The 13,231-nt window shown below is 34.8% G+C and overlaps 1 protein-coding gene across 1 annotated transcript in view; it reads left to right on the forward strand.

Annotated features, from left to right (window-relative positions):
- VPS13A (vacuolar protein sorting 13 homolog A) overlaps positions 1-13,231 on the forward strand; it is a 255,836-nt gene that overhangs the window by 231,305 nt on the left and 11,300 nt on the right. The window contains 3 exon segments of the mRNA XM_017892695.1: positions 7,674-7,759; positions 10,621-10,744; positions 12,563-12,637. Of these exon segments, the coding sequence (XP_017748184.1) occupies positions 7,674-7,759; positions 10,621-10,744; positions 12,563-12,637 (285 nt within the window).

Here is a 13,231-nt window from a genome sequence, read left to right on the forward strand (position 1 = left end):
GTTATGTAGATGAATTCTTTCCTTAAGCCTCATGAACCAACCTCTGCTAGCTTCAACTTTTCTTCTGCAGTTTCCTCACCTCTCTCAGCCTTCATATAATTGAAGAGAGTTAGGGCCTTGCTCTGGATTAGACTTTGGCTTGAAGAAATGTGGCTGGTTTATCTTCTGTCCAGACCACTAAAACTTTCTCCGTATCAGCAATCAGGCTGTTTTGCTTTCTTACAATTCTTGTGTTCACTGGAGTAATGCTTTCATAATACTTCCCTTCAAGAACTTTCCCTTTGCATTCAAAATTGGCTGTTTGGTACAAGAGGTACTACCTTTCAGCCTCTCTCAGCTTTTGACATGCCTTTCTCACTAAGCTTGGTCGTTTCTAGCTTTTGATTTAAAGTGATGAACATATAACTCTTCATTTCACTTTAACACCTAAGGGTCATTGTAGGGCTGTTAATTGGCCTAATTTCAATATTGTTACTCGGGTAATAGACTCAAGGAGAGGCAGAGGATTTGGGAAACGTCCAATCGGTGGGGCAGTCAGAACACACATATTTATAGATTAAGTTCACTATGGGTGTAGTTTATGGCACTTCAAACAGGACTATAAAATAGGAGTATCAAAGATCAGTGATTACAGATCACCATAACAGATACAATCATGATAAAAAAAGTTTGAAATTTATTGTAAGAATTACCAAAATGTGACATAGAGACAAGAAATGAGTACATGCTGCTGGACGAATGGTGCCTGTAGACTTGCTTGATGCAGAGTTTCCATAAACCTTCAATTTGTAAAAAACACAATATCTGGGAAATACAATAAAGTGGAGTATAATAAAATTAGATATGCCAGTAATTATTAGCATGGTGCCTAATAATAACTCATTATATTTTTATTACTCCAGATAAATACCAGTTTATGCAAGTTCTTAGTCATCATTATATAAATTCCTCATTTTTCTCCTCTTTACCAAGATAAAAGAATCTATTTTATTTAAGAGTAGATTTTAAGAATTTAAAAGAATAGATTTTAAGAATTTTAAAAGAATATTTTTTTCCTTTCAAGGTTAATAGAGTAGTTAAAATACTGTGACAGTTTTCCACATACTAATTGGCAAGCAGTTGAAACAGTAAAACCTCAGTGATTTGAACTGCACTGAATTATACAGTATTTTAAAAGAAATGTTACTGCTGCTTCCAGGGATGTATAATATGGTGGACCCATAAATGTTGATCCGGTAGAGGTTCTGCTGAACTGCTTTAGTGAGACTTTTGTTACTGTGCACCTACATTACCCTTGATGCACCCACTCTGGCCCTTCTCCTAGAATATATTAAGTACATTAATTGATGGTCTGCTGTTGTCAGTACACATAACTATTTCGTGAGCATAGTTCTTTTCCTTCTCCAGGCTTTTGGTTGTACAGTTGATGACCACAATTCATATCTCTTAAGATATAGTAGTTTCTTTCAGTTGATTTTATGTCAAAGGTTATGCTCAGCTTTCCTGCCGTGTCTAAGCTGTCAGTATAGTCTATACCTTTGGTTTTGCTGACAGTCAAGATAGCATATTAGCATGAGAGAAGATGAAGGTATGAGGGATAAAATAAGTACTGGTTGCTCTTGAGATCTGACGATATAATCAATAAGATTTTATTTTTTGAAAACCAACTTACCTCACAAGGTAAGCTATGTGTCACTTCTTTATTCTTGTTTATATTTATTCTCATTCAAGGATATGAAATCATTAAGTTTTGATGTCATAAATTTCTACCATATTTGATTATGAAGCTCGCTTGAATGCCTTCTTTTTCCTGGCCATGGCACTTAAGTCTGAGGTTTGAAGTGAATTAGTAAAACTTTCTTCATCCCTAAACATTCATCATATAACTCTAAGGAAGTTATACTTATTGACTAAGTTTTCTCTAAAGATAAGATTGTTTTGAACAATTTATCTATTTACTTCTTAGTTTTAAAATGGCAGTATTTACCATTTTACAATTAACTTCCTGAATTTTGTTGGTTTTAGAAATAAGCTTAAATTTTAAGTAGAATCTATTCATAAATGCTTCCTCTTTCCCACTCCTCTCCTGAACCCTCAAATTAACCAGTCTATAAAGCCATTTATTTGTTATCTAGTGTATTTTCTTGCTAGGTAGTATTCATTTTTATCTTTCATCTAGATGAATTTCATTTTTTTTTGTTTTTTATTTTTTGTTTTTGTGATGGAATCTCACTCTGTTGCCCAGGCTAGAGTGCAATGGTGTGATCTCAGCCCACTGCAACCTCTGCCTCCTGGGTTCAAATGATTCTGCCAGCCTCAGCCTCCCAAGTAGCTGGGATTACAGGCACCTGCCACCACACCCAGCTAATTTTGTGTATTTTTAGTGGAGACGGGGTCTCACCATCTTGGCCAGGCTGGTCTCAAACTCCTGGCCTCAGGGGATTTGCCCGCTTCAGCCTCCCAAAGTGCTGGGATTACAGGCGTGAGCCACCATGGCTGGCCGAATTTCATGTTTTAATCCCCATTTTGCTACATATTTTTAAAACTCATACCTCTTTGCAACACTTGTCTTCCAAATGAGTCAGATATTGATTAGATTTGGGTTTTTTATTTTGCTGAACATGTTCTTGTCCTTTAACAAATCTTCTTAAATATATTTCCCATTAATGATTAACACAGTCTTTGGGACTTAAGGCCTTTTATTTTAGTGATTTATTCCTATTTTTAATCTTTTCATATTTTGCATTTTTCAGAAGTATTTTTGTTAAGGGATTCTGTTTCTCCATAACATTTGGATGATTTGGGAGTGTTAGAAATGTCTCTGTTGCCATGGCTGTGTCCTTCAAGTTCCACTTTCTTTATGTTTCCAAATGTATCATTAATTTGGTTTGAATTTATTTATGTCTAATAAAGTATGGTTTATGTACTCATCTTTGCTAAATGCAAAAGGACGTGTTTACCAGTAAACATATATTTTAATTATTACCTATAGATTCTGACAATTGTATATAATGAATGCAGTTTCCACTGTGTTTTTGTGTATTTCTTTCAGTAATTCTTAAACGATGATAGGTAATTTATATATATACTTCCTAATGAATAAGGCAAAAAAAGTTTTTGCTTTCACATTTAAGCGTATAAATGAGGCTAACATGTCTAAAGTACTGGCATTGTTAATTCTTTCATATTTCAGCCAAATCTTCATCTTTATGTAAAGACCCTACATGATAATTCCTAAACCTGATTTTGCTAATTCTTCCTTTATTTTAAAGGCTATCAAATTATTTTAGTAGAACCATTTATACCTAGCATCTGTTTGGGATGGAGGAAGATAGGATTTTTGATACTAAATTATTTGAATACTGTTGACCTGGAAAAAATTAGCAGCCTACCTCGGCAACTATCAGTATCCAGGATATCAAAGACATTTTTTGCGGTACCATGAGGAAAGTATGATACCATAAGGAGGAAACATCATGATATGTTTGGTATCATGAAATGCACTGGAATTAGAAGTGAAGAATCCAGTTTTCTGAGCCCAGTTTTGCAACTTTGCCAAGCAAGTCACTTAGATGTCCTCTTACCTAATTACACAAGATGGTGAAAATTTAGATTTAGAAGATTCATTAGAGACTTACTGATCCTCAGTTTGTGTGTAAAAGGAAGGGATTGGTTTGGATGAACAATAGGAGTTTTTCAGGTCTAAAATTCTCGGTTTTTTTCACCTAAAAAAATGATGTTTTGAGAATTCTAAAGCTTAATATATAATGCATTTATAAAGTCAGGCAGGAATTTGTGACTACAGCGTGACATTTGTAGACTTTTTACAGTGTGATGTTCTCTCCCATAACTTCTGTGGATTCAGTTTCAAAGTTTTGGATCCTGTTTATAATGTTCTTATTCCGTATTGTCTTGTTTATAATGAACACTGAGCAGCAAGATTTTGCTGTGTGATGAGTTATCTTTGACATTTATTCAAATACAGTCACTCTAATAACAAAGAATACAGTTGATTATGTTTCAAAGCAGACTACTATGACCATAAAGCTCATTCATCTTTCAAGTGTTACATTTAAGGTTTTGGATGGAAAGCATTATATGAATTACTTTCTTTGGACTTTTTTTTATTTCTTATTTATACCAGATGCTGTTGTGACTGTCGAAACTGGTTTAACTGCTTATATGCACAGATTAGATTTGATTTAAGTTGGGTCTGAAAAGTAGAAAGTGATGAGAGGTAGGCTTAATTACAATGCCCAAACTTAGCATAATATGGAAATAAAAGTTAGGTACTTGGAATAAACCATAGCTTTTAAATTATTTGAAGGTTAGGATCTATTAATGGTGCATGTAGGCTCTTGAATTCTATTAGCTGTGGTATTCTTGAGGAGGTCAACATTTGTATTTTTGATTTTTAAACTTGGCCACATGGAACAAAAGAAAATGAATCTTTGTAAGCCAGTTTCTTTTCAGATATCAAAAAACTGAAACAATAAAAGAATGTAAAATTAAAAAAAAAAAGCTTAACTTCTACCTCCACCATTATGCTTCAAAAGCCCAGAGATCAGTGCTGTTAATAGATTGATGTGTACCTTCTAGAAGTTTCTTATGTATGTACAAGTATATGTACATGTATGCATTTCTACTTTTCATTCTATACATTCTCTTTTGTAATATAATTTTATTTACTATAATCTTATACATCTATGTCAGTATGCACAGGTCATTTTTCTTTTTTATGACTTCATAATGCCCCATTATATGACTGTACATGAATTTAACTAATACCCTATTAATGAATATTTAGATTTTGTACTTTTAATACAGTATTGCTGTGAATATTCTTATATGTCTATTTTGGCATACTTTTGCCTAAGATAAATTCTAGCAGTGGAATTGCTAACTCAGATGGTATGTTTAATTGATTTGCATTTTCCTGATTTTGAGTTATAGTGAATATTTTCTCATGTTTATCAGTCAGGTATTGTTTGTTTTTTGCTGAACTACCTGTTCATATTCTTCACACATTTTTCTATTGCTTTACTCATTATTTTCTGTCAGTTTCTTCAAATTGCTGTAATTGTCTATTTTGAAATGGACTCTCTCTCTCTGTATTGACAAATATTTTCCCAAATTGTCCTTTGAGTTTTGTGTTATTTTACTTAATTACTGTTTATTTGCTTATCGTTTTGCCATTAGTAGTGGTTAAGTTCTATGTACTTACCAATTTTTTATGTTGTGTTTTATGGACTGTTATATTTTGGCCTTTCCCACTTCAAGATTATTAAAATGTTACTTTTTCTAGTACTTTTATAGTCATTTTGTATATTAAATCATGGATCCATGTAGAATTGATTGATATATAGAGAGAAGGATACAGCTTTAGCCAGTGAGTTACTTAAAACACCATTTATTTGATAATGCATGTATTTACCCACTGATTTGAAGTGCTGTCTTGATTTAATAAATTTCTGTAATTGGATAGGATTTTATAATGTCCTATATGCATATGGTCAGTTTCTGCAATCTGTATTCTTTCCTTTGATATGTCTGCATATACTTTACCAGCACCAAACTGTTTCACTCCTGCAGCTTTATAAATTGCATTAATGTCTGCTAGAGTAGCTCTTCTCGTTCTTCTTTCATAATTTACTGTATATTACCACATATTTTTCCTAGATAAGTTTTAGTATAATTTTGACAAATCACTTCTTACCTCTTACCCCGTGCTCCAAAAACCACCATCTTGGGATCACATGAAGAGTGTGTGTGTGTGTGTGTGTGTGTGTGTGTGTGTGTGTGTGTGTATTAGGAGTCAATAACATCTTTATTATGATAATTTTTTATGTCCAAGAATAAGATATGGATTTCCATTTTCAAAATTTCTTTTACTCCCCTGAATACAGTGGTATGGCTTTTATCACCTATATTCTGCACATTATTTATTAAACTTATGTATAAATATTTATCTTTTTTATTACCCTTGTAAACAGGGTTTCTTTCTCTTCCATTTCCAAATTGATTACTGGGTTTTGTGTGCTTGGCTTTTCCAAATGTACTGTCATTCACAAATAATTTCTACTCATGATGCTTCTTCCTCTTAATAATTTATATTTCTTAAAACATAGTTCATTTCATCTAAGTTTTCAAAATTACTTGCATAATTTATAAATTATCTAATACAGTAGTCCTATCATATCCACAATTGCTTTCTGCAGTTTCAGTTACCCTTGGCCAACCATGGTTTGAAAATATTAAATAGAAAATTTCAGAAATATACCTTCACATACCTTTTATTACAGTATAATTGTTCTATTTTATTATTGGTCATTAATCTCTTATTGTGCCTAATTTATAAATTAAACTTTATCATAGGTATGTATATATAGGAAAACCATAGAATATATGTAGGGCTCAGTGCTGTCTGTGGTTTCAGGTACCCACTGGAGGTCCAGGAACATATCCCCCTGCAGATAAGGGGGAACTACTGTAATTCATCTTAATTTTTTTCTGAATCTGTATTTATGTCCCTTTTTCATTTGTAATACAAAGTATTTGTGTTTATTTGCCCTACCTACTACAGTATATAGTAAAGACATTCTTTTCCTCAATATTTTATAATCATTGAATTTAGAAACTTCTTCCATGCAATTAATCTGTATGATTCATCCTGCTATTTTAGTTTTCTTTTAACTTCTTTCTCAGATAAAATGAAAACTATCAATTTTTTATACCAAGATCATCATGAAGTTACTTCTTAGCTTTCTTCTAAGCTGAATCACTTTAGTTTTTTGGTACAGCTTCATGGAACACAATTTTCTAAAACCTTTATATCCTCTCTTGGATTTCTTCATGGTTTTTCACATTTTGGCTAAATTCATAACATGCCTCTTCTCAAGGGATCTTAGTCATAATTACATTGCTTGCCTTGCCTGTAAAAATAGTAGGCTAGCCTGCTATATACTTTAAATAGCTGAAGTAACTCCATCCTCAGAGCAAATATTACTGAAAATAGTATTTAAAATGATAACTCTATTTCCTTCATATGATTATATTTACATTTTTGAAGCAAACAGTTGTTAATAAACAGTGTCATGGATATACAGTGTTTCAACAGTCTTGAAAATAAAGATTGTTTCAAAGGCTAAGTAAGCCTTGGGGTCCCTGTTTGTCCAGAAACTCTCTGCTCTTTATTTTTTATTGAGTTGTGAGATGGACAAAGAAAAGCATGTTTGTAAGATATATACGGAATTTCTAGGGCAAGGCAGAAGCTAATAAGTAATTTATGTGATGCATATGTTTATATATGTGTTAGTATTTACATGTGTTTTTGTACAAATATTATTAAATACTAATATATTTTCCAATATAAAGTCACTGTAATAGTTAAATACCTCATTAGATTGAATCTAAACTTTGTAAGATAACATTAGCTTCTAAAAGTCTAGCAGTATAGGTTGGCATTGCTGCAACCGAGTAATCTTAAATAAAGTAGTGCAAGTAAATGCTTTTAAAAAGGAAACAGCAATGATTTTACAAATAATGAAATCTGTTTTCTGTATGTTCATGGTTTGCCCCATTGAGAAATGGTTTTTAGAGGACTATAAGGCATTGTTTGCATTACAGTAGGAATATTATCAATTTTCTCATTGTCTCTCACCTTTTTCTTTTAGGTCATGGAAAATGGAAGATTTGCAAAATACAAATATTTTACCCACGTCATGATCAATAAGACAGATATGCTAATGATAACCAGATGGTAACTTCCTTTCTTTCTCTTATGTAATTCACTAAGGGTTTAACTGGCAGCCACCCATGCGGTGAAGATCTGTTATTCATCTTTTGTTCCATATAGTCACAGTGATTCTTGGGTCCTCTTGCTCCACAAGCCTAACTCCCTAAACGTTACATAAATGTCCTGCATAGCTTTGTGCATGCATACAGATAAACACAGTCATGCACAGACACAAATATTTTAGTATTTTTTTCAACCAATTCAAACGGATGCAGAAATTCCATAAAACTGTCCTCTTAAAAGTAAGCTTTCTCCTCACTGAAGAAGTGTACAATTTTAGGTTATCCCAGAAGTCAGCAGTCCTCTGATAGTATCTGTTTGTTAGAATACATATAGATTAACGTAAGTGGATATACTGGTAGAAGCAGATAAAATTTTAGGTGGATACTACAGCAACTTCTTCAAATAGACAGTGGAGGGGTACATGCAAAAATACACAGTGGCATTAGCCTCAGAGGGGCAAGTGTGCAGGAGTCATTGTTAAACTAGGGAAGGAATGAGCAAGTGCATTAGTAAGATGGCAGTCTCTGGGTGGTGGAGAGTGAAAATACGGTCAGTGGGGAGAAGTTAGAACTAAAGAGAAATGAATTGTCAGTCTATGGTTTTGTTCACTATTGAAAGGTAAAGTTACATGAACATTGTGTTGGTTCAAGGTGACTACGAAGCAGTCACTTTTAATGTTGTAATCTCAATTTCTGAATCTAAAATGTATAGCCCTATTTTAATTTTCTTATTTAAAAAGTAACACCAAGTGGAAAACTTCCACAATATTAGAAGTTATACCTGTAAAAAGTAAGTCTTCATTCCACCCGATATTAGTACCTCTGTTCCCTTCCAAGAGGCAGCCCATTTTTTGTTTCCTTTGTATCCTTCTTGAAATAGTCTATGCCTCTACAGGTAGACATACACACATATTTTAATGCAGATGAAAGTCTCTTACACATAGCATTATGTACTTAGTTTTTTCACTTGAGATCTATATTTTGAAGGTTATTACATGTCAACATATGGAGATCTTTCTTAATTTGTAAATTCCTGCCTAATATTTATTTAGGAGTATGTACTAATTTACCTGTAACTTGTTTCTAGACTTTTGTAATTGCAGACATTGCTTCAGCAATCATTTTGCTCATAAAATTTTCCATCATGTTTTGGTAACTCACTTTCCCATTGACTAAAGGAAAGGTAACTAATCAGCATTAAGCAAAATCAATTGCAAAGTTTGGTTCCAAATCTTGCAACAAGTTTTTTTTTTTTTTTTTTTTTTTTTTTCCTCAATGCAGTGGACCTCCTTTAGATGAGGCCACAGTGCCTTGACAGAGTAAGGGAAGTGAATTAGTTGTAGTTGAATAAAACATGATGGTTATACTTGGGATTCCCTTTCCAAGTTTCGGGTTTGAGGATAAAAGGATCTTTGAATGAGGACTGGGAATAGCTACTACATTGGCCAGTTGTCTGTGATTTTTCACATGGTTGGAGATGTCCTGGAGCACCACTGGGTTTGCTCCATCAGCTCCTGTAATCCAGGATTGGTAAAGGAGGGGAACAGGGACAGAAGATGGAAGTGAGAGAGATAAATCCTGGCTAGCTTTCTCCTTTTCCATCCTAGCCAGGAGCCAGATGTTTCTTTAACTCAATCTAATAGAAACCTCTGGTTGCACCTACTACTGATGTTTCAATCAGAAAGAAAAACTAAGAAGAAAGACATTTGAAGGAGGGATTAAATAGACTTCTTATAGACAGAAGGTATTTTCGTTTCTTGGTTTCTTTCTTCAAAATGGGAAAACAAGAATTTATTTAAAATTAGAATGATGCTTTTGAAGTCTTCCTCTAAAATTGGCAGTAATGGGACTTGATTTTACTTGTGAACATCCCAAGGCCCTCAGTATGATGATTCTGTTCAACATGGTTAGAAAAGCTTCTTTCTGATGTAGTTGGGAAATACGTTACATGGAGCCTTAGAAATGAAAGTGTTTATTCTTATGCATTAATTATATGAAAGTTTCTCTAAATACTGGCTGATAATTGGTTCTGTAAATGTATCCTGTTTCTTATGACATGCCTTACATATTTGATTTTATAAGTGCTTCAGTTTTTCTAAATATGTTGTGCTATAAATTTCCCATTGAGCATTATGTGAGCTGCATCCCACAAATTTTATGTTGTATTTTCATTCTCATTCTGTTCAAAATATTTTCTAATTTCTTTTGAGATTCTTTGACCCCTGGATTATTTGGAAGCATTACTTTTAAGCGTTTGTAAATGCTATTGTTATCTTTTTGTTTTGGTTTCTAGTTTAGTTCTGTTAGGATCCGAGAACACACTTTATGGTTTCAGTTCTTTTATTTTATTTTTTTATTTTTCTTTTTTTTTTTTTTTTTTTTTTGGCAGAGTCTTTCTCTGTCGCCCAGGCTCAAGTGCAGTGGTGCGATCTCAGCTCACTGCAAGCTCTGCCTCCTGGGTTCACGCCGTTCTCCATTCTCTTGCCTCAGCCTCCCGAGTAGCTGGGACTACAGGCTCCCGCCACCGTGCCCGGCTAATTTTTTGTATTTTGGTAGAGACGGGGTTTCACCGTGTTAGCCAGGCTGGTCTCGATCTCCTGACATTGTGATTTGTCCGCCTCAGCCTCCCAAAGTGCTGGGATTACAGGCATGAGCCTGTGCGCCCAGCCCCTCAGTTCTTTTAAATTCATTAAGAATATAGAATATAGTCTATGTTGATGAATATTGCATTTGCACTTGAGATTCATTCGTATCCTGTTTTTATCGGCTATAAGTGCCTCAATTTTAAAGTGAATTCTGTTTTTTTTGTTTTTGTTTTTGCAGTGGTGTATTGTTTGTAACAAAGGGAACATTTGGACAGCTCACGTGTGAGTGGCAGTATAGCTTTGATGAGTTTACCAAAGAGCCATTCATTGTTCATGGGAGAAGATTGCGCATTGAAGCAAAGGTATGTTGAATAGATTTCTTTGTTGAAAACTTGGAACTGAAAATAATGCTTTGAAATCGTCTTTTTTATTTGTACAATGCTCTACCTCTTTTATAGATGTCACCTTCTCTTGGTATGGTTTTCCTTTAATATCTGCTGTCTTACCCAGGCTTAAAGAAAAAAAAAAAACTAAGCCAAGAAAAACTGTGCTTTCTGTGCTATTGCACTGACAATAACATTCCTGGGCCCTCGTTGTATGTTCAGTAACAGAACCCCACCTTCCCACATATGAAATAATGGGTAGTGGCTATTAGCCTGTACTCCAGTCCATATTGCTTTCCTGGCTTTTTATTTTTCCCTTTTTAACATTAATACTTTATCTTATCTCTTTGATTTCTTCCCCTTCCACCTCTTCATGAGACCTCATATCTACAGTTCTGCAATCATTCTGTTTTTTGAGACAGTCCCTTGCCCTGTCGCCCAGGCTGGAGCACAGTGGCGCTCTTGGCTCACTGCAACCTCCACCTCCCGAATTCAAGCGATTCTCCTGCCTCAGCCTCCTGAGTAGCTGGGACTACAGGCATGTGCCACCATGCCAGACTAATTTTTATATTTTTAGTACAGATGGTGTTTCACCAGGTTGGCCAGTCTGGTCTTGAATTCCTGGGCCCAAGTGATCTGCCTGCCTCAGCCTCCCAAAGTGCTGTGATTATAGACATGAGCCACTGCGCCCAGCCTTATCCTTTTTTTTTAAATTAGAAGAAGCTAATTTCTTCTAGTGTCCATATTTGCATGGATAGTTGAGTTACTTATAGAAGATGTTAGACTAGTAAAACCCTCACTTTGCCTCTCTATGACCTTACCCATACATACAGAGGAAAACATCATCCTTGTCCTCAATAGTTTCACTTCTGTTTGTCCCTGAAATGCGTAATATCTGCTCTGAGACAGTCCCCATCCCCCACTACCAATACTAAATATAATACCAATGGAGCATAAACAGTGGAGGAAAATCATCTAGGGCCCGACCTGATCTCTTTGATTCTAAACTGTATTCTTACTGTATGACTGGATTAAAATGGCAGAAGTACATACATGCACACATACAACATATGTGTTTACGTATGTATGCATACACACGCATGTGTGTATATTTTTAAGCTGGATTCACTCATGATTCTATGGCCAGATAACAAATGTGTAAGAAATTGTTTGGAAAGGAATAACAGTGGCACTACTCCCCGACTTACCTCCTTCCCATCCTTTATGTCAACCCTTTATGGCTTTAGCAATTGAAATATCACCTTAAGCTTTTTAACTTAGGTTTAGTGATAATGGTTGTGTTATTAATAGAATGTAGTCTTTTTTTCTATTGGTTTTGATTCTTCTTGGTTCTTCATTCTTGTCTTTTTTAAAGTGCATGATTTGTGTAGATGAATACTTTAGGCATGCAGTAATAAAGCTTTGTGGCATTTCTTTCTTTTTTTTTGAGATGCAGTCTCACTCTGTCGCCCAGGCTGGAGTGCAGTGGCGCGATACCAGCTCACTGCAAGCTCTGCCTCCTGGGTTCACGCCTTTCTCCTGCCTCAGTCTCCCGAGTAGCTGGGACTACAGGCGCCCGCCACCTCGCCCGGCTAATTTTTTGTATCTTTAGTAGAGACAGGGTTTCACCGTGTTAGCCGGGATGATCTCGATCTCCTGACCTCATGATCTGCCCACCTCAGCCTCCCAAAGTGCTGGGATTACAGGTGTGAGCCACCGTGCCTGGCCTGTGGCATTTCTTTATGGATTTTTACAACCAGATTTTCTTTTTAATGAATTTATGTATTCTGTTTATAGGAACGAGTGAAGTCTGTATTTCATGCCAGAGAGTTTGGAAAAATAATTAACTTCAAGACCCCGGAGGATGCCAGGGTAAATATAATAAATCTTTTATTTAAAAAGATAGGAGCTGCTCACTCCAAAACCATGTAAGTGCACTATTTTTTAAGGTAGATACATTTTGTTTCGGAGTTTTTGTTTGTTTTGCTTTTGTGTTTTGACAGGTTTTAGTATATGTAACCAGATATTTTCCCCAGCCTTTTTTTTTTTTTTTTTAACGGATGCAATTCAGCATACCTACTTGCTTTTCAAACCAGAATGCTCCATCTTACTTTAAATGCTAACTATAATTTTTTAATTAAAAAACTCAACAAACACAAATTATTTTTAGTGTTAATCCATCAGCTCCAGCAGGAAAGTATAACCCCACATTGTTGATTTTTCTACTGCATAGCTACCGTGATTTTTTAAAAAGTTGCCATAGCATGACACAGACCAAAGGGAGCCAAGCCCGACAGAAAATCCAAGTTTGAATACTGATTCTGTCCTTCTTGACTATAGAATCTTGGACATCAAGAGAAGGCTACTGGATTCAGTTATCTTTCCCTATCTTAGGGCTATTCTAACTAGGCTCTTCTTTTTTGGGGGGGGTGGGGGGGCTTAAATCAGTTTTTTTTTTTTTANNTT

Source organism: Rhinopithecus bieti, unplaced genomic scaffold (assembly GCF_001698545.2).
Source record: "Rhinopithecus bieti isolate Rb0 unplaced genomic scaffold, ASM169854v2 scaffold_19708, whole genome shotgun sequence".
Taxonomy (NCBI): domain Eukaryota; kingdom Metazoa; phylum Chordata; class Mammalia; order Primates; family Cercopithecidae; genus Rhinopithecus; species Rhinopithecus bieti.